The 23,196-nt window shown below is 42.4% G+C and overlaps 1 protein-coding gene across 3 annotated transcripts in view; it reads right to left on the reverse strand.

Moving 5' to 3' along the window:
- Positions 1 to 23,196, reverse strand: part of cnksr2a (connector enhancer of kinase suppressor of Ras 2a) — a 63,775-nt gene that overhangs the window by 19,944 nt on the left and 20,635 nt on the right. For 2 of the 3 annotated variants that reach the window (XM_075452183.1, XM_075452185.1), the window contains exons 4-14: positions 18,931 to 19,018; positions 18,483 to 18,524; positions 15,952 to 16,071; positions 13,494 to 13,553; positions 13,134 to 13,202; positions 11,803 to 11,949; positions 10,491 to 10,603; positions 10,215 to 10,369; positions 9,918 to 10,007; positions 5,144 to 5,355; positions 3,240 to 3,291 (exon numbers count right to left, since the gene is read on the reverse strand). In XM_075452183.1, the coding sequence (XP_075308298.1) occupies positions 3,240 to 3,291; positions 5,144 to 5,355; positions 9,918 to 10,007; positions 10,215 to 10,369; positions 10,491 to 10,603; positions 11,803 to 11,949; positions 13,134 to 13,202; positions 13,494 to 13,553; positions 15,952 to 16,071; positions 18,483 to 18,524; positions 18,931 to 19,018 (1,148 nt within the window). The remainder of the gene's footprint in view (positions 1 to 3,239; positions 3,292 to 5,143; positions 5,356 to 9,917; positions 10,008 to 10,214; positions 10,370 to 10,490; positions 10,604 to 11,802; positions 11,950 to 13,133; positions 13,203 to 13,493; positions 13,554 to 15,951; positions 16,072 to 18,482; positions 18,525 to 18,930; positions 19,019 to 23,196) is intronic. The other variant, XM_075452184.1, reaches the window with a different exon arrangement.

The raw sequence follows: 23,196 nt of genomic DNA on the forward strand, positions 1-23,196 counted from the left end.
GATGGAGCTGCAGCTTTGAGGGCCGAAGGCAGATGGCAAAGCAAGTGAAAATCCTTTGGAAAAGAATATCTGTTCCAACATGTTGATCCTTGTTTATGTGGCAGAGCAAAAGAAGAAGGTTTGGTCAAAGAGGCAAATACACTGATAACAGGGAATAAAACAAAAGATGAAAAAAACTGAACTCTTTTATCAGAGGAAGTTGAACAAAATACATCATAACTGATGACAGAAAGGATAGACTGGGTTAGACTAAGTGCAACTGAAATTCAGTGATGAATACATTCTTACTGAGATATACCTCATCTGCAGTGCAGCCTGCAGCACATTCATCAAAATCTGTGAAACGAGCAGGACGTGTTAAAATGCAAACACAGCTCTCTGAAGAGGCCGAATGAGCTTAAAATGGTTAGAAGGTGGAAAAATGACCCCATAAGCATATCTATGACTGTTTCTTTTTAAAAATCTCAGTCAATATTCTACCATTTCTCAGGAATTAAGTCTTTTTTTCCCTCATTTTACCGTCAAACTAGCAAATTATCGACAGTAGTTAAACAGTCCATCATTCCTTCGTTGCTAATTACAGAAATGTACCAAAATATCTGTATCTAACTTTGTTAATATTTTACAAATCAAATATATATTTGTAGGCTAATTTGACTTATCAATAAACCAATGATGAAAACAGAAGTTGGAGCTCTAACACTAATAAATCTAAATGAAATGATCACAAATAATTTATGTTTTAAGTTGTTAAGGTACCCGTGAGAGTTGTTTGGACACCACAGAGCAGGTAGAGAGGTAAAATTAACATGTAAGCGTTGACCAATCTGGATCAATGCAGCATCAAAGCGATAAAAGGTTAAAGGAAAGTTCAGATTTATTTCAGCTTGCCCTATTTCCGATTTATGCGGCTCTCAGGGTCAAGCTAACTTAATCGCCAGCTGTTCAAATGATTGGGCGTCTTATCAAAAATCAAAGAAGACAAAGCCTGAAAACTGAAAGGTTAGATTGCCAGAACCTTTGTTTTTTTACTTCTTTTTCCTCCTTTTAATCATCACAGGTCCCCTAAATGTTGTCACTGTAATCAAGAAACTCTGAAGAACTACTTCCACTTTGGTAGCCTCTAAGATGATTGCCTCCTGTAGAGGAGTTTAAGGCTCTGTTTACATTAATTCATTTCACCATTTCTTTGTGTCGGCGTCTTGCAAACTATTTACATTTACACACAAAGTTGCTGTCCTCTCAATAAAAGCCTAACTGTTTACTCTGAAACGGGGATCGGCTGATTCGCTAGTCACATGACTAATCAGCCATCACATCACATGATCGCCCTTGCTTTATTATTTATTATGCTGTATTATTTATTCTTTATTATTTATTCTTCGGCGACAACAACTTGGTCCACGAAATTGTCCCACCATGCGCTGCTTCTTCGCGGTCTAACCCAAAAGCGGCGCTCCATGTACGGCTTGCGTTGCTGCAGTGGCTGGGTTCTCATCATAAAAGCTTGTTGAATCTGGCGCCTCCTTGCCACGTATTGTTGTGCACAGCGTACTACCAGCAGTAGGACATGGAGCAGGCTCCCATGCTGATCGTGGTTGTCCATGATTTCCATATTCTTCTCGATGACACGAATAGAAAGGAAGTGTGTAACTGAAGTGCAGCACGCCTGTTTGTTTTCAGTTTCCCAGCACTCAAGTCACATGACCAACGATACCAGCCTAGCGAATCAGGGAGGAGTACGTCCGCAGTAGCTAGAGCTCAGCACTGCGGATCCTCGTTTCTCGCCGTTTACAACTGCTAAAATCAGCATCGTATGCGAATGCTTACGTGGGCTCCGGCGTCTTTGAATCCTTCCACCTATGAAGTCGTGTTCCAGTATTTTAATGTAAATGGACAGTGCATCCGTGATAGAAACAATATAGAAACAGATTAGTATAAATGGCACCTAAGTATCTTGCGGTCTTGTCACGCTAAGCCAAAAGGCCGTCAATTTCCTAGTCAATCTACATACCAGCCTCAAGCCATAGTCATGATCTGTGGTTAATGACTGAAAAACTGAGATCTTCCAAAGGATGGCTGTGTGCAGGGATAGGGTGTGGAGCTCGGTCAAAGAAGAGCTGCTGCTGCGCCGCATGAAAAGGAGCCAGATGAGATGGTGGCATCTGGTCAAGATGCTGTCTGCACGCCTCCCAGGAGAGGTGTTTTACACATGTGTCACTGTGGGGGAAGCCTCTAAACAGACTCAGGACTAGACTCAGAGACTCTATCTGTCGGCTGCCTGGGAATGTACCCCTGGAACAGCTGGATGTGGCTTAGGAGAGGGACGTCTGGATATACTGCCTCCGGCAGAGAATGGATGGATGGTCCCAATTATTGGTACTTTGGTGTGTGGTTTCTGAATACTTTTTCCACCACTGCCAAACAATAACCTGACGAAGTGGTTTTGTTGCTTTTGACTGAAAACAAAAACCATAAAACCAAAATGTAACAATAATGCTTTCATAAGAGACACAAAGCCCATTCCTCTGGGTGTCTGACGTTCTAGTACTCCACCACCTCTCCAAGACATGGTCGATTAATAATCTTCATCCAGTGGTGGAGGGCTTGTGCGACACAATCCTCCCTACCTATCCATACCCACTGTTAATATGACAGCTGAAATAATCAGGAATATTCTTGAACTATATCCAGTTACAGTGGAAAAATACTTTTTTGATCCTATATTACTGCTTCTTATCAACTTGCTGTTGGTTTATTTATCCAAGCTAAAACATGGCGTGGTTGCTAAGTGTTACCTTTGAGTTTAGCTCTTCATTTCATTGGATCCCAATCAAGATGTTTTTAAGGTTGAAGGTAAGCTCGTTGAGTCTAACGTGGGTCACAACAACCAGATGGTAGCTGCTAACCTCAACAGTTTTTTTTGTTTTGTTGTTTTCCAAAGTATTTTTTTTTTGCTTTTGTGTTTACGCCCCTCGAAGCCCCCAAAGCTTTGCCTTCAGATGAGCACACGCCTTTGCGGACAAGAGGACCGTTTCCAACACTGAGGGAATAGCTGCTAACAGACACAATAGGTCTCAAAATGTAGTGTCTGCTTTCCTGAAAACTAAACTAAAGGACTTCTTCATGAAACTTTGAAACAGAAACTTTTTTTCCATCATCTATTAGCCAAAACCATTGTGAGAGTAACCACAACTGGCAGCATCTGCTCACGTCGAACAGGTGGCTTCACAGCTTACCTTTATTCTTCTTCCTGTTCTTTGACTGCAAAGAGGATGACTGCTGGTATGTCTGAAAGGTTGGAAAAAAGAGGCAGAGGGAGGGAAAAAGAGAGAGCAGGCTGTCAGGATGAATCAGTGGCCTTTGTTTGCTGCTGTGATTCTAGGATATAAAAGATGACGGATCTTAGGGACAGCAGGAGCCACGAGACGATGAGAAGAAGCCGAAAACATACAGACACAAAGATGTATGACTCGTCTCCCGCTGTTTGTCCTCAGACACACACACATGGGGATGAAGAAGTCAACCTCGTGGAGGACGTCAGCTTTTCTTTTTTACACTTCTAAAGATAGAGCGGAGGGTTGAGAGGGGAGTTTCAGGTGGCACCACAGGACGTCCAGGTGATGGAGGAGGTGTGAGAAAACAGAGCTCTGGGAGCGTCTGTGATTAAACAGAAATCTCATTCAGCAAAACATGAAGGACTGACTCATGGCACCACGGAAATTTGTTGCAATATGAGATAATGTGAGTGCTTCTTTAAAACAAGTTGAAATATTTTCCATTTGATCATCCAACTAAATCCTTCATTTAAAAAAGTTTTTATTATTGTGTTTATGATTGAGTTGAGTGGGTAATTATTTCACGTTCTTCACCTCGGGCACTCTTAAGATTTGACCTCTTGGCGCGTCAGATGGGGACACAAAGACCAGATCTGATGTCATGATATTACACATGTCAGAGCCTGGAGCTCGGCCACTCACAGCCCCACGCTCAGTAGGACAGATGACATGGGCCCGCCCACTCCCACCGACACACCATCTGCCATCGCAGCACCATGCGCAGTGTAAACACACACTGCAGCGCGGATACTCCGACACACACAGGCAAACACTTCATTTTCAGAGTTGCTGTCAAGATGGATAAGGTCACCGCCTCAGACGCTCAGACGGACAGGCAGTGTGGACAGATATCAAGGAAGTGACGGGGCTAATAAGGAGTCAGCATTCACTCGGATCACTGCTGCGCTCCTTCATCAGCTCAAACATTTGGCTGAAATGTTTGGCTCAAATCTGAGACTTCTGGCTGCTACATCAGCATCAGCACCAAGACGAAAGAGGAGTTTATAACCCGGTTTCCACCCTAGCATGTGGTTTTATATATATATATGCAGTCTTGGAGACAATAACTGCATCCTCAGTTTTGCATTTTAAGATTTGTTTTAGAAATGCATATTACAAGGTGATTCCATCCTTTTTCCAACAGAAATAACATTAATTCCAAAAATATTTTTCAATTTTTGGTGGTATGTGTTACAAAGTCTATATGTTAGGCTGTTAAATAAAACTGTTTCACTTCATATCTGTGATTTATAGTGTTTCAAAAAACTAAAACAGCAGAATGAATGTCCTCCAAGACTGGTGATCTCTTTTTTAAGGTTGTCTTTCTTTCGATGATGTCTGAGGTTGTCCTATTAACCTCTTGTTTCTGTATAGATCAACGCCACTTTCTTTACAGTAAACAGTGGGCAATACCAATGGTGTCAAAAACCATTTTGGATGAAAGAGGAAACACTTTAAACTTGTCTAACCAGCTCAAATGTGACAAAAGCTGCTTAAGACACGACTTGTTTAATTGTTTTCTGGTCTCGAGTCTTCATGCAGAGATAAGTGTCTCACAAATTTAATGTATAAATTAGAAAATAGCATCATTTTTGCCATCTAACTAAGCATGTGTCTTAAAGTATTTTTAAATTGCCCTTTACCTGCAAAACAATTCACAGCCCAAAAAGAGAAACAGAAAAAACAAGATGCTGCTCAAAATACACGAAAATAGGAATCTTAGAAACTAAACAACAGAAAAAAAACAATAGAAGTCAGCAACAAAAATAAATAAATAAGCAAAAGAAAGTTAATCAATGCCTTACATGATAAATGGAGGCTGGGTCTCTGGGAGGTGAATCTCTCTGATTTGCCTGTAGAACGTAGTGGGAGGGGCTTTGGCTGTGGTGGCTCCGCCTCTTGGCACGCTTGGCCGTGTCATTGGACCTTTTGCCTGGGCGAGCTGTGTGGGAGTAGTCGTCAGAGCCGGTCCGCTCGTCCCCAGCGGACAGTCCCACATAACGCATCAGCGAAGCCTCTGTCAAACACATCAGCACATCAAACCTTTAACTCATCTGCAGCTTCAACGCCTTCATGAGTCATTCTGTGGTACTGATCTTCATCAAGGCTCACACCAGGTGTTCTGGGTCAGTCAGAAGCTATATCGGAAAAAAACAGTGCAGTGCAAAAGTCTTGAGCCATCCCTACCAGGGTTCATCCCTCCATCAGACCTGTTGCCACTGATTTTCAGTCCACTTCTTGTGTCCTTTGGCACAGCTCAGCCTTTTCTCCCTGTTTCCCTTCCTTAAGAACGGCTTCTTGACAGCCACCCTTCCATGGAGCCCATTTCTGATGAGGCTTGGGCCAACAGCAGATGGATCAGCTGATGGTCCAGATGGATCTCTCAGGTCCTGTGTCAGGATTTCTTCCTCTTTCTTAAGGACATCACTTTCAGATCCTGTTCATCTGCTGTAAATAGTTATTTAGGCCTGACACTTCTTCTTTTGTCCTCCACTTGTCCAGTTTCCTCAAATGTTTTAAGGACACACTGCACACCATGCTGAGATATGCCAAGTTTTCAGCTAACAGCTCTTTAGGAATCACCTTGTTGCTGCAGAAATACTGTTTTCTGTCTGTCAAACGGTGCTATCTTTGGTGTTTTTCATAGATGCAACTAAAGAAATCGGAACAAAGAGATGAAACATAAGAACAAAAGAGGCTATTTAAAACTGAAACAACACTGGTCCTCGAGTTAGAGACGATTTTGATGCTTGACTAATAAGTCATCGTTAAGTGGCTTAACCAGGGGTGGAAGTAACGGATCACAAATACTCACGTTACTGTAATTAGATAGTAGATTTTTGGGTACTTGTAGTTTTATGAGTATTTTTTTTTTCAAGTGTGTAATTCTACTCATACTTGAGTACAATTTACACCATGTGATCTACTTCGCTACTTTTAAAATAAAAAGTCACTACTGAGTACGCCCATAATTTGAATTAATATTTAAACCATCAGATTTTTTTTTTCCAATGCAAATCCTTGTTGGCCGACAGATCGCGCCCGGGGGTCTCAAAATCAAAGCAAAATAACCCAAAATTTCATTTTCGTTCCATTTACGTGTTAGCGGAAATTGACGCGTTCGCGGAAAGCGGAAATTTTCCGTCCCGCCACTAATTCCATTGCGACTGAAATCGAGACTCGACAGACCAGGCAACGTTTTTCCAATCTTCTATTGTCCAGTTCTGGCGAGCCTGTGTGAATTGTAGTCTAGTACTAGAGTACTTTGTACTTTTACTTAAGTATTTTTTTTTCTAACACTAATACTTTTACTTGTAATTGAGCACAATTTAAACAATGTACTTGTACTTGAGTACAAATTTTCAGTACTATTTCCACCTCTGGGCTTAACAAACAGAAAAACACATTCCTCTGAAAATGAAAATGGTCAGGTACAAGGACTTCCAAAGGTGCCAGTGTGCAAAGAAAAACTATGAAAGACCTTCAGAAAGCCTGGAGAACTATTGCCCAAGGGCATCCTAAAAGATTGGCTGCTTGGAGGCAAAATATAGCGAAATCAGGGATGGATCATGACTTCTGCACAGCGAACATTGTATAAAACAAAGATCACGTTATTCAGATTTACTAAACTTAGAGCAGTGGTATTTGAGATAAAATATATGAGTTACAGCACTAAAAGGTTATTATGTAGAACAAAACAACCCCTTTACACCAATGTGTACAAAGCAAACAGGAGGACTGCAGTCAGAACCTACAGATTAGCTAAAAGGACACTAATTCAATCCATGCTGCTTCTTTTCATTTAAACACATTTATCCTTAAGCTGCGTGACTTCACTTCATTCGGGGTGCCGTGTGGAGATTTTGTGTTTTCATAAAAAGGATGCACAGACGCTCATCCTGCAGCCAGGTTCACGCTTATCCACTGAGCACTGTGCCCACTAAAGGCAGTGAAGATCAAGACCAATTACGCTACAAAGACTCCTCCATTCTTCCATTACAAGGGAAGTCGTCAGACATTAAGAAATACAGCCGCAGTATTCCAGCTTTGAATCAAACAGTAAATGTGCCATGGTTCACAAGCACATTCAGATTCAAACAAGCATTCAAACAAGTTAGAGGCAAACGTTTCAGAAACCAAAGAAAAGTCAAATAATCACCAATTCTTCACAACCTGCAAAAGGCTGATCCAGGTTGGATTTAGTTTTCCAGTAAAACTTAACTGGGGACACTTTACACAACAATTCTGCCAGGTTAATGGAAGTCTCTGAAGTTTAGAAGTCTATGAAACCTCTGGTTCAGCTTAGGTCAAAACAAGCCATTTAAGTGTCTGTAGCTTTAAATCCAACTGAGGCGTAGCTGATCACGGCCTTTTCAGGAAGCCCTTTGACGTACAGACACATGCGGTACTCAGATAACTGGGGGACGGGTTGTGGTGATGTGCTTGTGTGAGAAGAAACTGTGGAAAAAGACCGGATCAAATCACCCACACGTTCTCCCAAACATCTCATTTGGTGTTCATTTGCGGAAAAAAAACAGCTTTAGCTTATCAGAAATGAGCATGAGTAGACCATAATTACCCTTATTTCACCTTACCCATCCAAATAATCAGTTCCTGAAAAGATTTGAGGCGGGAACTCAACACTGCAGTTACTTTTTAACTTAATTTTTAATCACATTAGACCCATAAAACCCTTTTAAAAAGTTTTGATCCAACTATGATGAGACAGGTGTTCTACTGCACAGCAATACAAAGCTACGAAGCTTTCATGAGATGAGGTAAATCACTCTCACATGAATATGTTAATACAGGTTAGTAGAAGTTTTTTTAATTTTGCACCTCACATACCCATGAAGTTACTTTAGCTAGATTCTAGATTTCAAATGTTTGGTTGGCTTTAAATAGAAATGATAATCAGAAGTACTGAAACGAAAGTACAGTCCGTTCGTACATCTTATGCTTAAATCCGGTTGGTTCAGAGTGTAGGGACCTACAAATGTCTGCAGCTGGATCGTGAAATTCCTTCTGTTACTTCTAACTTTTTCTGAGTGACAACTGTAGATTTAAATGTAGCCTGTTCTCATTCAAGATGTTTGTGGTGATTTTATCATTTTCTCACCTCTAAAGAGGATTTTAAAAGCATTCCTTTATTTATGTACCTGCCTCAACATTAGGGATGGGAATCTAAAACCGGTTCTTGTTGAGAACCGGTTCCCAGTGTTTCAATTCCTTGGAATCGTTTGCCAATTTCGCAAACGATCCCTTATCGATTCCAGTGGGCGCAAATGACGTCCAGTGATGTCAACAGTAAACATGGCGGCCAAGCGGTACAAACGCTCGAAAGTTTGGTTACACATCCCTGAAAAAGACGACAACAGGGCAACTTGCAAAGTGGATATTTCATCAAAGGGAGGAAATACTACCAACATGCAATAACTATGAATGAATGTCGTGTTTTCGATCTGCTCCGGACTAACGTTGGTGAATCTGAACCCAGCACTAGCAACAGCGTTAGCATGTCCTCGGCTAACACTGCAGGTAACTAACAAACTAACAAACACTGCATATCACGTTAGCGCCATTTGCCTTGTTGTAAAACCTGCTATTAGTAACGGTTAAGGTTAAATGAATGCCTTCTCAGGCATTACATTTAGATGACCATCAAAAGAGGCTGGCGGTACTACCTCCAGTTCACATATACCTCTAGATCCTTTCACCAGAGCAGGGAAGAGTTCAATTACCCAGGCCATGATAGACGAATGTGGACCTCACCGTTGTTGGGTTTGTAAGGTCACGACTCATATTACTTCTAAACTAAACAAAGTTGATGCTAATTGACCGGCTTGCTCCCAAAATGAGAATCGATAAGGGAATCGGCAAAGAACCGAATTGTTAAAGAGAATCGAAAATGGAGCTGGAATCATAAAAATCTTATTAATTTCCATCCCTACTCAACATTCAATAGTTTTATCAACATGAATCCAGATGTGTGAGATATCGTGTGTGTTTTAACGGGAGGATGACAGATTCATTTTCCATGACAGTATCGTGCAGTTTTGTACGTGCAAGTTAATCAGTTCGGCTGTTTTTCCATCTTTTTAACTTAACTCTCCACCTCTACCTCTTCCTCTCCGCAGTCTCCACTTTCCTATCCTCCCCTGGTTGCTAGGCAGCGGCCAGAGAAAAGTGAGACACAGAGAAGAGCTGCTGTCAGCGTCACCATGGCAACTGTGTGAGTGATTCAGGTGGAGGTCAGGGAGAATGGGCTTTTTTTTTTTCCAGTTCATGTCTCCTCTTATCCCTCCCTTCCTCTCTTTCTGCCTCTTCTATTCTTCTCCTTTACACAACCGCCTTTCATTTCCTCTGCCTTTGAGCCGACTGTCTACCTCTTCTTACCTCTTTCTCTTCTCATCCCCTCTTATTTGGTTCCTCTGTGATGCTAATCACAGGGACGAGCAGAGAAAGGGCCACATTGATCTGCACACACACTGATCTCTTTCTAATTTAAAGAGATTTGAACGTCTATTGTCCAACAGGCTCCTCAGGCGACACATATGAACTCCACACGCCGGCGCTCACCTCTGCGGGTTTCTCTGTTAAGCTTGGATGGGTCTTCATAGTCGCCCACCCAGTTGCACTCCACCGGCATGGAGATGGGCCTCAGCCTGCCTATAATTTCACATACAAATGACTAAACTTAATATTAGCTTCGCAGGTGAGTTGGTTTACAAATATGTATGAGGGCGATGCAAAAGTGGTGCAATATGCATAAAATGAAAAGAAAAGATTTTCAAAATCTTTAGGCCATTTATTGACCCTGAGTAATTAAAGCAGTCCGTCCCCCCCCACACACACACACCCGATCACTCAACGAACCATATGAGGGCGTGGTGCAGTACACAGGCTCCTCCTCTTCTCGCCGGCGAGTCTCTTGATCCAGGAAGGAGTTTGGTGACTCAGAGCGCTTAGCAGCGCTAACGATACCATGGTTACGAGAGGCCTCATCTCCAGACAAGGCTCCTGTCTCATCTCTATGGCAACACCAGAGACAGATATTTACCAGCAAACACATCAAAGCTCGTCTCAGCTGTCAGCAGTTCCATTTTGTTCCCTTGTGAGTTCAGTTTAAGTGAAAGATGCAGACAAACTAACCTGGGTGTGTAGGGCTCAGCGGGCGGAGGCGGGATGTAGAATTCCTGGAGGGCGGAGCTCTTGGTGGGTGTGCCTGACGGCGTAGCCGAGCCGCTGCCGGGGCTCCTGGTTGGCTGTAGAAAGTAGATGAAGTTAAAGGAATCAATTTGTTTTTACAGTGCTTTTAATGTCTTGCAGGAATCTTATTTTTGCAGCTGCATTCTGACTCCTTTAACGGCACAGATCTAAAAGTGAGTTTCCTCACTTCCTTTCTCTTCTTCAGAAACGCAACCATCCCCCCAGCTTTCCTTCAGTATTTTTCATTCCCTTAAATGCACATCAAGAAGACACCAATCAGGAATAAAGTAACCTGCCTGTCAACATTTGAAGTTTAGACTGACGGAAAGGAACCGAGCATTTCTCATTGGTAGTTTTGGCACGTTCACGCTTGCTCGTATTCCGTACATCACCTCTTTCTCACGTCCTCGCTGGCAGAGTAGGAGCTAAAACGGGAGGAAGCGACCTGACCGAGGTTAGCAAGGTCACACAGTTTGACATTAGCTGAAATACCAGCTTTCACGCTGCTCCCACACACTTTGTGTCCCACTTTGGCCAAAAACTCCAGAAATTCCAAGTACATCCTCCTTCCTTGGACAAGTTTATCCCATCTTGAGAGCCAGATGATCAGTAAGGCTTTAAAGATGTTAGATTTTTTTAGGCTTAAAAAAAACGCAAAAAACAGAACACAATTGCATCTTTTGACTAGTTTTTAATCATGAATAAATGCATGACTAAACGCCCGTGCAAACCAAGTCTATATCTGTTGTCTTATATTGTTGCATGATGTAAAATAAATACAATACCACATTATTACAATCATATTTACAAGCTAAAGCAAAATCTCAGCCTAGACTGTGCATAACAAAGACTGGTGTGCTTCACAACAAGTCAGAAGCTCAAAGTTTTAAGCTTCACAAACTTCTCTATGACGTGCTGCTAGTTACGACAACAAAAAACTACTAAAATTAAAATGAACTAATCACCCAAAAACTCAACAATCATGCATACTGTGTTACAACTGGTGTCAGCAGTGGACAAACTTACAAAAATAAGATGTGAGACTCTCACAGTGGAAGAAGAAGGTGCCATCAGTTTGTTCCTTCTCACGCATTCCAGTGTTTTTCAGCTGGCAAACAAAGCCATGCTGAGCCGCAGCTCCCTGACCTAATTACACGCTTTGGCTGCGTCCGAACAGGAGAGGGAATGCTGCGGGGAATTATGTGGGCCAGTGCAGTGTTTTAATAAAGTCTATAAAAGGTAGAGATGGTCCCACCTGCAGAGCCAGGGGTTTCCAGCGCATGTTCTTCAGCAGTGCGGGGGCAGAGCTGAGCGTGCTCTGCGGGCGCTTCTTCAGGGTCAGGGACACGACGCCTTTATCGGCCCTCAATGAGCCGACCAGGTTACGCAACTGCCAGCCCACCTGTGGACCGGAGAGGACTGAGAGTCAGAGAGCATGCTGGGAAACATCCTCCATTGGATAATGAGCAAAACAATCACAGTCTCATTTATTCTCTAATCAGTATCATCTATATGCAGCCTGAAGTCTGAATTCTGTCCATGTCGTGATTGCTTGTTGAGCCTTCTGTGCAACGCAAGTAGGTGTGGAGGTGGTAAATCTATCTATAGAGCTTTCATGTGATGTAACCTGCCCTCATTTTGAAAACAAAAGCATCTTATCGTCTTTTTACATTTTTACCCACTACTTGCAAAAGGCTGTGCCTACACTTTTTGCCTTTAGGAGATTTGTGAACAAAGACATACTGTAAACAAACACGAAAATGACCTCTGGGATGCGATATCAGATGGACTGCATTCACTGACCTGAAATCTGATTTTAATGGAAAGGAAGTGCACTGAAGGGTCGAAGATCTGATTGCACAAATCGAAATGCATACACAGTCTCCGATACAGATGTAAACAACACAAAAACAGAACTGGAACTTGCTTTAAGGACTTATAAAACAGAAATATGTTTCTGCTAATATGTAGGACCAAAGTTTCATGAAATGACTCTGTGCAGGATCTGCAGTAAAAACTCTTGAATCAGTCATTTTTAAGGTGCATTTGGGGATTTGAGTATTGTAACTGGGTTCGGATTTGTATAAATTATTCTCTGCTCACATACTGTTTACGCATCAAGCCAGTGATCACTTTACAAATCATCAAATGTTTTCATTCTCCTTTTAGCTCTGTTTTTGTGAGAGAAAGAAAGATTTGTCTCCATGACGAAGTTCAAAGGCGAACAGCTAAATGTCTTTATCTGCTGTTTTAATGTCAAGAAAGTAGTTTACAATTAGCTAAAGAAATGATTTGCTGAAAATGGTCATCTGTTTGTTGCAAGGAAGACTGCAACAAAAGCAATGAAGTCGTGAGAAAAATCTGTAAAGTATCAAAAAAACAGAAAATGGGAATGCAGATTTTTCATCCCATAGAGGAAATGTGGATAAAAGGGATCAAAACAGGGGGAATGGTCCTTTAATGGGATTTTATTTCTTACAGATAAAATGCTGACTTTCACTTTTCATCTTTCTACGATGCAAAAGCTCTTAATAAATACTTGAATAAACAACGATGCAAACACTCTGAGCATGCAGGAGCACCCACCACAGTCTGGTGATTGACTTGGATGACTTCATCTCCTGCATGGATCTTCTTACAGCGGTCAGCCGGAGACTACAGAAGACAGAGAGAAAGAGAGCAAACAGACGACTATGAATCGATCGGAGTCCATCGAACCCTGTGTGCTGTAGTGAAGCACTTTCACAACAAACTGAAGTCAAATAAGCAACGATGATGATGACTCATCCACACGGGATCCGATAGGCTGTTGGGGAATTGAATACTGGCAGATTTACTGATATTCTGAGCTCTGGGTGTGGTGGGGAATCTGAAGATAAAGCAAACGAAATGCCTGCTGCAGTTCGGCATGCCAATGTGAGTTAAATGGGACAATAAGCCTCTCACCCCTTCAGTGGTTCCTGTGATCACATGGAGGCCATCATAAGTTGACTTGATGTACATCCCCTGATGGACAGAAAAGAGAGTAGAGCATCAGCCAAACTCCTTTAGGTTTCATTTTGTTTCCTTCATCTTAAAGATAACAAACAGCTCTTAAAGAACTTGGCAGTGGGCTTCAGATCGCTGTCCTGCTGAAAAAAAAAGTTATAGCCCTGTTAAGCTGACACCAGATGGGACAGGATGCTGTGGAAGCCTTAGACTCACGCACCATCACAGCTCAAACAGCATCCGCTCAACTTCTCTGTGCCTCACAAACATCCCACCAAAGCCCAGATTTCTACTTGTGTTTAGATCAGGCAGTTGTTTCTTCTTTTGGTCTCCTCAGTTACGGTTTCTCTGCAGCACTTTGACCAACAGGGGCTAATTGTTGATCTCTTCCTCTCCTGGGCCAGGTTATGCAAAACTTAGGCAAATTTTCCGAGATGCTGGCTCATAGAAAATGCATGTGATCTGTGTGGAATGTACAAACGTAGGAGGTGGAGGTACAGGCTACATTGTGCTTGACTCCACCTGCTCTAACAACTGGAGCTGAAGTCAAACATGACAGATTAAGTCCACCTTGGAACGACTCCAGCTGAAAGTTTTGTGAAAAAGTTTTGAATCACCTCTTGTTTCTCGATATTTTTCCTATTCTCTTGTAATCGTTTTAAGTGGTCTTGAACAATGTGTCTCCAGGCTTTCTGAAGGTCTTTGAAAGTTTTTCCTGGTTGACTTTTTACTCATTTTGAGTCCAGTCCTTGTCCAGTACCTGACCTTTTTTTCTATTTGTTAACCCTTTAGAAAACACCCCCTTTTTCAAACTTCATTTGCGAAATTGGCATACCCAACTTGAAAGTAGCAGAGATCCCACATGGTTGTAGATACATGCATGTACTTGGTACCATTGGAAAGGTAACACTTCCAGGTTTATGCCTGAAGTGTCAATTGCATTGTTTTCAGTTGCAAATACCATGGCGTCACATACAGAGAAGATCACACTACTGTTAGTGCTGTGGAGAGTGTTGTTCTTCGTGGTTGGGCTCAAACGATAGCTGACGGTTTCAGCTTTCAAACGGTATGCGGCATAACAATTATATGTTTGTGTACATGCCGTATGACATCAATTTCGTTAAAAATTTGTAAACAAAATGGCGTCAGCGTCCCGTTCATGGGACAGTGTGTGTTAAGAGGTTAAGCAACTTAACACTGATCTATGTCTCATTCAAGCATATTACAGGCCCCTAACTCAAGGGATGAACCCTTGTTGTGACTAAACATAAGTGTTTCCATTTCTTTAGCTTCATCTAAAAAAATGGCAAAGATAAAACCGTTTGACAGACAGAAAATAGTATTTTTACACCAATAAGGTGATTCCCAAAGAGCTATTAGCTGAAACTTGGGATATCTCAGCATGGTGTGCAGTGTGTCCTTAAAACATTTGAGGAAACTGGACAAGTGGAGGACAAAAGAAGAAGTGTCAGGCCTAAAGAACTATCTACAGCAGATGAACAGGATCTGAAAGTGATGCCCTTAAGAAAGAGGAACAAATCCAGCAAAGACCTGACACAGGACCATCAGCTGATCCATCTGCTGTTGGCCCAAGCCTCATCAGAAATGGGCTCCATGGAAGGGTGGCTGTCAAGAAGCCGTTCTTAAGGAAGGGAAACAGGGAGAAAAGGCTGAGCTGTGCCAAAGGACACAAGAAGTGGGCTGAAAATCAGTGGCAGCAGGTCTGATGGAGGGATGAATCCTCCCCAGAGCCCGGACCTCAACATTACTGAAGCAGTGTGGGATCATGTTGGCAGAGAACGGAACAAAAGGCAGCCCACATCCAAAGAAGAGCTTTGGGATGTCCTTCAAGAAGCCTGGAGAACTATTCCTGAAGACTCCTTAAAGAAATGACAGAAAGCTCGTCTGAGAGGGTTCAGCCTGTGTTGGAGAATAAAGGAGCTCAGACCAAATATGGACTTTCAAGCAGGTTAGAATTACCTTGAGACCATATCACAGTACAGAGCATCAAGTCTGATTCAGCAGCACAGCCACAAATGAATGGCAAAAGAATGCAGTACTCTGCGTTATATTTCCAGAAAATGTTCCTAGATTTTTGGTAAAATTCAATCCACAACCACAAATCTACTGTTTTTTATTATTCAGCTATAAATTACAGAGCAAGTGCCGTCGCCTATAAAGACTTTGTAGTGTAATGGAAGGCCTGTCAATCATGCATGCTGAATTTATTCAAATGAATTAATATACTGGGCTTTTGCACTCTAATTATTTCCCCTCATGAAAGTCATTCAAATGCAGAAGACATAACCCTCACAACACACAGTGTTTTTTTCAGCATCTGAATTATTGCTACAATTATCGCATGACCTTATATTTCAAAAGGAAAGGAACAAGTTCAGACAGACAGAGACGTTACCAGGCCTTCCGAGGTTTTAATGTTGGTGAGGTGAACCAGCTCGAGGTGGGCCGATTGGGAAACCAGGGGGTCCGACGACACACACACGATGTGCTCGCACACCTCCGACAGAGTCTTACACTGCAGAGAACAAAAAAAGAACAAGAGAGGGGATTGCAAACAAGGGTTTTATTTATAAGACGGAGAACAAGTTGAGCTTTGTGTTTGTAAAAATGAAACGGTTTCTCTCTGACACCTGCCACAAAGCTGCTTACTGCTTTGGCTTGTCTCCTCTCTCAAATCTATACCCATGGAAGATAAAGCTGCCAGAATAAAGTCTGTTTGTGGGTCTTTTTCTTTAACTTTTTGATTCTTCCATTTCGACTATATGTTTCCCTTTTCTAATTGTTGTTTCTGTGCCAACTGGTTTACTCTGTTCGGCGGAATGAGCGTGCACACATGCATGCACACAGGAGCATCTTTTTGCTTTTGTTTGAGTTTGTTCAAACAAAAAGGCACCATAGAATCAATGCACCCATTCTCCACCCAAATGTTATGGAGGTGAATTTAATTTTGTTCCCCACGAGGAATAAATGTCTTGGCAGACACAATACTGTGCACTGCTGCTGTGAACAGTTCCAGGGATTATTTCTCTGAAAGCGAGCGGCTGGAATAAAAACTGCTGACTGTATTTTTGGATCGTCTGCAGTTGAGGTACCCAAACTCTCGGTCGCAACCTATTAAAGATTTGTCCTGCAAGCACTTCCACTTATTATTTCCCTACCTGTAAAAAGTCAGTCCATCTTGCACTTAATGTGTCATTTTGTTGAATAAATCTCACCGACTCAGAGTCTCGCTGGCATCGCAGCCGTCCTGTTTCTCGATTAGTCCCTGATGAATTGGACTCAAAGGTCCCCCTCACAGTGGACGTGTCAATTTGTCATAACAGGGAAAGGCAGGGCGAAACTAATAACATTAACAATGGCTCTGTTCCAGAAATTAGAGATGCTGTTAGTCACACCTGCATTGGACAAATCGGAACATCTGCTGTGACAAAGGTCAATTAAACATAAGTTTGGGAACGTCTCAACGACAGTGACTGGGGTGTTTTTATGGAAGTAGAAGTACTTGCTGGTGGCTCCTTCAAACTTAATTTCCAATGCTGTGGGCATCACAAGCAACCTTCATTCGCTTCTGCTGTGTCATGCTCGGGGTAAGAGACAGAAGCCGGAAAGAACAATTATAACCAAAGGCCTGTGTTTTTACAACTCAGCAGTAGAAGTACACACTCAGGACATAATAAAATAAATCAGCTGGTCCGGATCGGGTCTTAAAATGAGGTAAATACAATATCAGATGAACAACAACGCATGCTTGCTGATCTGGAGCATTCGGATGTGTGTTAACACAATGCCAAGGAGGAAAGACATCAGCAATGATCTGAGAGAAACAGTTGCTGCTCATTAATCTGGGAAGGGTTATAAGGCCATTTCCAAACTATTTGGAGTCCATCATTCTACAGAGAGAAAGATTATTTACAAGTGGAAAAGATTCAGGACAGCTGTCAATCTTCCCAGGAGTGGACGTCCCAGCAAGGTCACCCCAAGGTCAAAAACCCAACAGCTAAAAAAGTTTCAAAAAGGAAAATCTGTCATTTTTAGCAGTGTCAGCAGTGGAATTACGGGACCTACTAAAGCGAAGAAGTGGGAAGTTATTACGAGTGCTGTTAATTCCGTGTCACCTGTAGTTTGTAATGTCACCGAAATAAAGAAGAAATGGTTTGATATGAAAATGGCTTAAAAAAAAAAAAACTCTCGCCATGGCCAGGCACTCGATGACTGCAACTAAGGCCTTTTAAGGCCTCAGTATGCCTCTCTATCGCTATCTATCAATCCGTCTCCGTAGTCACAGAGAGGCTCTCCGTCCTTTCGAAGTTCTCCGTCGGGATGTCGGAAACACAAGGCAATTCACCTCCCGATCAGTAGGCGCCGCTACGTTAATTTTTTTATTATGTCCTCATATTTAAACCCTTAGAATCTAAAGAGGGTGCATGTTTTTTTAATTTCACGTTTTACAGTGATCACAAACGCAGCTGAATACGTTGGTCTGTTGTAATTGATGAGGGAAATTTGAACCTCTTCCCTCTGAAAAATGTGTCTGTGTGTTTTCAGCCTCAGTATGACTTTGCCTACATCCTAACTTGCTGAAAGTTGAGCCAGGTTTTTTCCTTCTCAACAGAAGGTGGGGCTCGACACTGATTGAATAAACTTGGAACAATCGGCAGAAGAATGCTGTGCAAATGTCAAATTTGCCACATAAACAAATGCAACAAACAGCAACTTTGAAGGCAGCTATGCTAATCGCTCTCAGCTGCAGCTCCCCGCTTAACACACAAACACGAGACTGGTGTTGATCTTCAGACTCTTCACTTAAAAAGCTACTGGAAACACACTCAAAACTGTGCAAGTTTTTGTGTTTGCCGAGTATGTTTTCGGCAGGTATGAGCGGATTGAGACAAATAAGCGACAGCTGGCTGAGGAAGAGGAACTTACCACATGAAGGATTTTGTTCTCCGTCTCGAACACTGTACAGTCCTGAGGGAAAGGAGAAATTTATTGTAGCACATGAGGAGAACACGCCGTCTTGCACACCCTCACCATCTCAGGCTGCCACGGTATTTCTCTATGCTGTCTGGGCCTCACATTACAGAACCCCAACCACATGCAAAATCTATCCCCTCACAAATAAAAACACACCCACACAAACAGACATATTCATCTTTTATTTATACGCACATCAGTCACACATAAGACAGACTGTAAAGGACATAAATAGCAAAGAATCAAGTCTCTGCATCGAGGCTGCTGCATCACACCCACGCACACACCAGTCTTAGGGGGATATGTCAACCCACGGCAGCTCCCCTCAGCCTCGCACTTCAAGTGAAGGCGAATAAAAGCTACCAGCCTTCCAAACGCACACACAAACAGTTCCACACACCTGCTGTACAATGGTGGTGAGCTCCAGGCACAGCTGAATGACATTATTTCGGGTTACTGAGTAGTCTGCCACTGCAGCAAAGGGAGACCTGGGAGGAAAAGATAACACAGCAGTTTGTCTCATGATGCTGCTGCTACATTAAGATGATGTTTTCGAGGAGATGGACAGGAGCATTGTTACGCAGAGCGGAGGGTGAAACACCACAGACATCGAGTTTCCACAAACACAAACATGAGAATCATCGAGAGACACGCAGCTCTGTCGTGTTTTAGGCAAGAATACCTTTTAAGGTTTGAAATCGTTTCTTAAAAAAAAAAGGAAAAAGAGCTCAAAGCAAATGTTCTGGTGAATGTTTCGTAACTTTGACAACTGCTACAGATTGTAAACACCTTTCAGAGCCAGCCTTGACTTTTTTAAAGGATTTTCCTTCCATTGTCTGTGCAAAGGGCTTCCTTTTCTGTGAGATTCTTGGATCATCTTGACTAGCTGAGGTCAGCCCACAAATTTTAAATCATCCTTAGATTCGACAACTGTGAGGATCAGCACAAAACCTTATGCATTGCATGTCTTTGTGGATTGTGAGGTGTCTTTAGATTAATTTGCCTTTAAGCCATCTTCTTATCATTTGACTCCCTTTTTTTTTTTTTACAGACAGCATTATGTTTGCTTACACAATGCTTAATTGAATGACTTACTCCGTCTATTGGTGAAACGTCCCATGCACTGTTGGCTCAGCACAAGCCCAAATCATAAGGAAACAGCTCTCTGAATACTGATAGCTATATCATTAAAGCCTGCACATTTGGCTCAGAATGGACACCTGTGGTTTACAGCAGGGATCAGGTGATGGTCCTCAGTAGGAAAAGGGTGGATTGGGAGTGAGTCGCTGGCCTGTCTGTCATGATGAAGCGCTCGCCCAAAAGGCAAAGCTATTGATTTAACAGTCGATCTACTGAGCTATAGATAGTGACTCAGAAAATGAAATCATGAATAAACGGAATGAACTCTCTTCGAAGGGTGACTAAGCTCATCCTTGTAGGAACTTGATAATCCGACAGGGGCTCAGAGCAAAGCTGATGTTCCTCCACATCAAATAGAGCCAGTTGAGGTTATTGGGGCATCTGGTCGTGATGCCTGCCACACACCTCCCTGGGCAGGTGTTTCTGGCATGTTCCATAGATCGAGGGGGGAGATTATATCTCAAAGATTTCTTGGGAACGGCTTGGTTTTCCTCGGCTTGGTTTTCCTCTAGAAGTTCAGAAGAAAGCGGGGATCTCTGCTTATGTAAGTGCTGCAAAATACTGTCGGTGAATGGGTGGAAAGCGGCTTCGACGAGCCCTCGGCTGCAGATTGTGGAAATAAGGTTTGAGGATTTGAGTCTTTGTAAATCTTTTTTGTAAAGTGACTGCCACACAGCTTGGTATAATAAGATAACTTTTGTTTGGAAAGATGGCGTGATCCATGAGGACAAAATGCTGTTTTTTCTTTTTTTGTGCCAGAATAAATGATGACAAATGAAAATTGAATGAAAAATCAGACATTTGTGGTGATGTCACGGCTTCTCCTTTTTAAACAAATCACTGCTGCACAAGGAAACCAGCACTTGACTGAAGTGGGGAAACATAACTTCACGTCTTACCATCATCACAGTCACAGGTTGCCATCCGTCAATGAGAGGTTGACAAACGTCAATGAGGCGTTTTTTATGTCCTCAAAGCACTTTTGTTACGCGTCTGTCTCTGTCTATTTGTTTCTAAATGAACCGAAACCAACGCTGACACTCTGCTGTTCTTGGCAGTCGTGCTTCTCATATGCGTGGTGGCTTGCTAGCAAGCAGTACAGCTTGGAAGCTTAGTGGTAATTAAACCTCCCAGACCTATAAACAAATATTTTTTATGAGTGAAGCTGCAGACAGAATATTTTGTTTTGTTCTTTTAGAAACTCGTTTTTTCCTCTACAACACCTTTGCATATCTTATACGGTTTCTTTTGGACTTTATTTTGTCTAATTAACTACTAGAATTAATCAAAAGAACTGATAAATGCAAATGCTTCTTCTTTCAATATATACAAAAATCTTTTCGTCATACTACTGACGTGCAAAACTTGTAATCTGACTGATGTTAATTGGAACATTTTGGGGACATTTGGCTCCAGAGAGCAGAGACTTCAGAACAGTGTTTGTCCTCAAAGTGAAAGGGGACAGTGGACAAAGGAAAGAACCTACATACGTGAAAGTAAATAGGCCGTCATGTTCTGAGTGCACTTTTCACGCCTCAAATTGACTATTTAGCATTTCATTCCAGGTTTTAGAAGCAAAGCACAGACAGCACCGTTTTAATGGGACTAGCTACATGAAAATGAAACAAGGGTTTTTTTTTTTAAACCGAGTACGAAAATGATTGCGACCACACAGGAAAGCTTCTGTAAAAATATCAGGTCCTCATGGCAACACCACGCTTGCTGAAAACGATGCAGTACACACGCCACACCTCTATGTGCGCTGTAAGCCACCCCCACCGGTTACACCAGAACAATAGAAGAAGCAATGCGCATGCGTGTACGCCCCTACTTCTACCAGCGCGAAGCTCACGTGAAGCTCAAACGACAACAACAACAAGAAGGAAAGATGTCCGCGTCTGCAAGAAGAAACGACTCTCTCGTCTGGACCGACGATGAGGTGGAGTTACATTGAATGGATGTTGCGCGCAAAGCCGCTTTTTGTTCTGGTCACTGACATATGTGTATACGTCACTGGCGTTGGTCATGTGGCTGTGACGCAGATGTAAACAAATCCGTTCTGGCTGTAACAATGGCAACACGAACGGCGGCGTTCCTAGATCTTCCCACTCTGGAACCATCCATCCATCCATTTTCTATACCGCTGAATCCGTCGGTCGGGTCGCGGGGGGGGCTGGAGCCTATCCCAGCAGTCAATGGGCGAGAAGCGGGGTACACCCTGGACAGGCCGCCAGTGCATCACAGGGCCACATAGAGACAAACGAGACAAACAACCATACATGCTCACTCTGGAACCCATTCTCCAAAAATATCGTTTTGGGGTACCCAGAACGCCGGCTCCATATGGCCGTGACAGCCAAACGATAAGCAAAAATATCGGTTATAGTGAAAAACGTTTCCATGTAACCAGGCCCCAAAAAAACTAGAAGAGTAGAGCTTCTGGTGTACTTTGGATTTTTTCTTTATGCTGTTTTGCTACAGGCTTTGTCAGTTTGCAGCGTTTCCCTCGTGCTTGTGCCGTATGTTCAGTCAGAGTTTCCACTCAAGCGTGCACGGTCTGCTAAAAGCATATTTTCCTGTTACAAGAGGGTCCTTAATGTTCTTTTTGTGTAAACACAATGTTCATAAATCGAAAGTTGTTATTATTCAGGTGTGAACCAGGTGATAATGACAGGAAGCGTGCAGCGGTTAATGGGGTGCTAATGACTGCGCACACACACCACACAAAGGTGCAAAAGCTACGCACATACAGAGTGACAGATGTATATAGCGCTAAGCTAGTACATAGTCATGACATACATTATGTTCGCAGGAGAAACAGGCACACTTGCTTCATTGTTCTAAAGACCCAGATTGAAATTCGGCCACAGCCTCTAGTGTATGATTTATGAGTGGTGTGTCTGATTTGGGTCATCAGTATTGAGGCTGACTGCTATATATACACGGAGGACCTCAGGCTATACAGACTGTTTGCTAACCACAAGACTCCAAACCCTCAAACAACACTTTTTTTTTTTCCAGCAAGAGCCAGTTCAGACAATACAAAGGGGATAAGCAACTTTAAGGTCCTAAAACTCGAGGTAAAAAAACTCGGACTCCAATACAAGTTGTGAGTGAACGTTCAAAGAACCACAAAGAAAAGACAAACATCATCTTTGTTGAAGGTTCTTTACTATGTCTTAGTCATAGTTACCTAAACAGTTGTGATTCTATTGCAAACAGGAAGGGCAAATTGCTTTTTATGGCAGAGCTTCAGTGGGGTTAATTGAGTAATGTGACTTACCACAAATCTGTCATGAAAACAGAGAAAAATACATTTCATGTAATCCAGTTACACATTTATGTCCCCACTGCAAAGCCGATTTGGCATACATTTACTGTTGCTAATCTACCAAAGAGGTAAAAAGGCTAAAACACATAACAATATCACATTCAAGAGATGCCGGATATTTCCAAATCTTTTTGGGGGATATTTGCACAGCTTCAAGGGAAATTATCCCTCAACATATCTTGCCCTACTAATTTC

The sequence above is a fragment of the Odontesthes bonariensis genome, chromosome 20 (assembly GCF_027942865.1).
Source record: "Odontesthes bonariensis isolate fOdoBon6 chromosome 20, fOdoBon6.hap1, whole genome shotgun sequence".
Lineage (NCBI taxonomy): Eukaryota > Metazoa > Chordata > Actinopteri > Atheriniformes > Atherinopsidae > Odontesthes > Odontesthes bonariensis.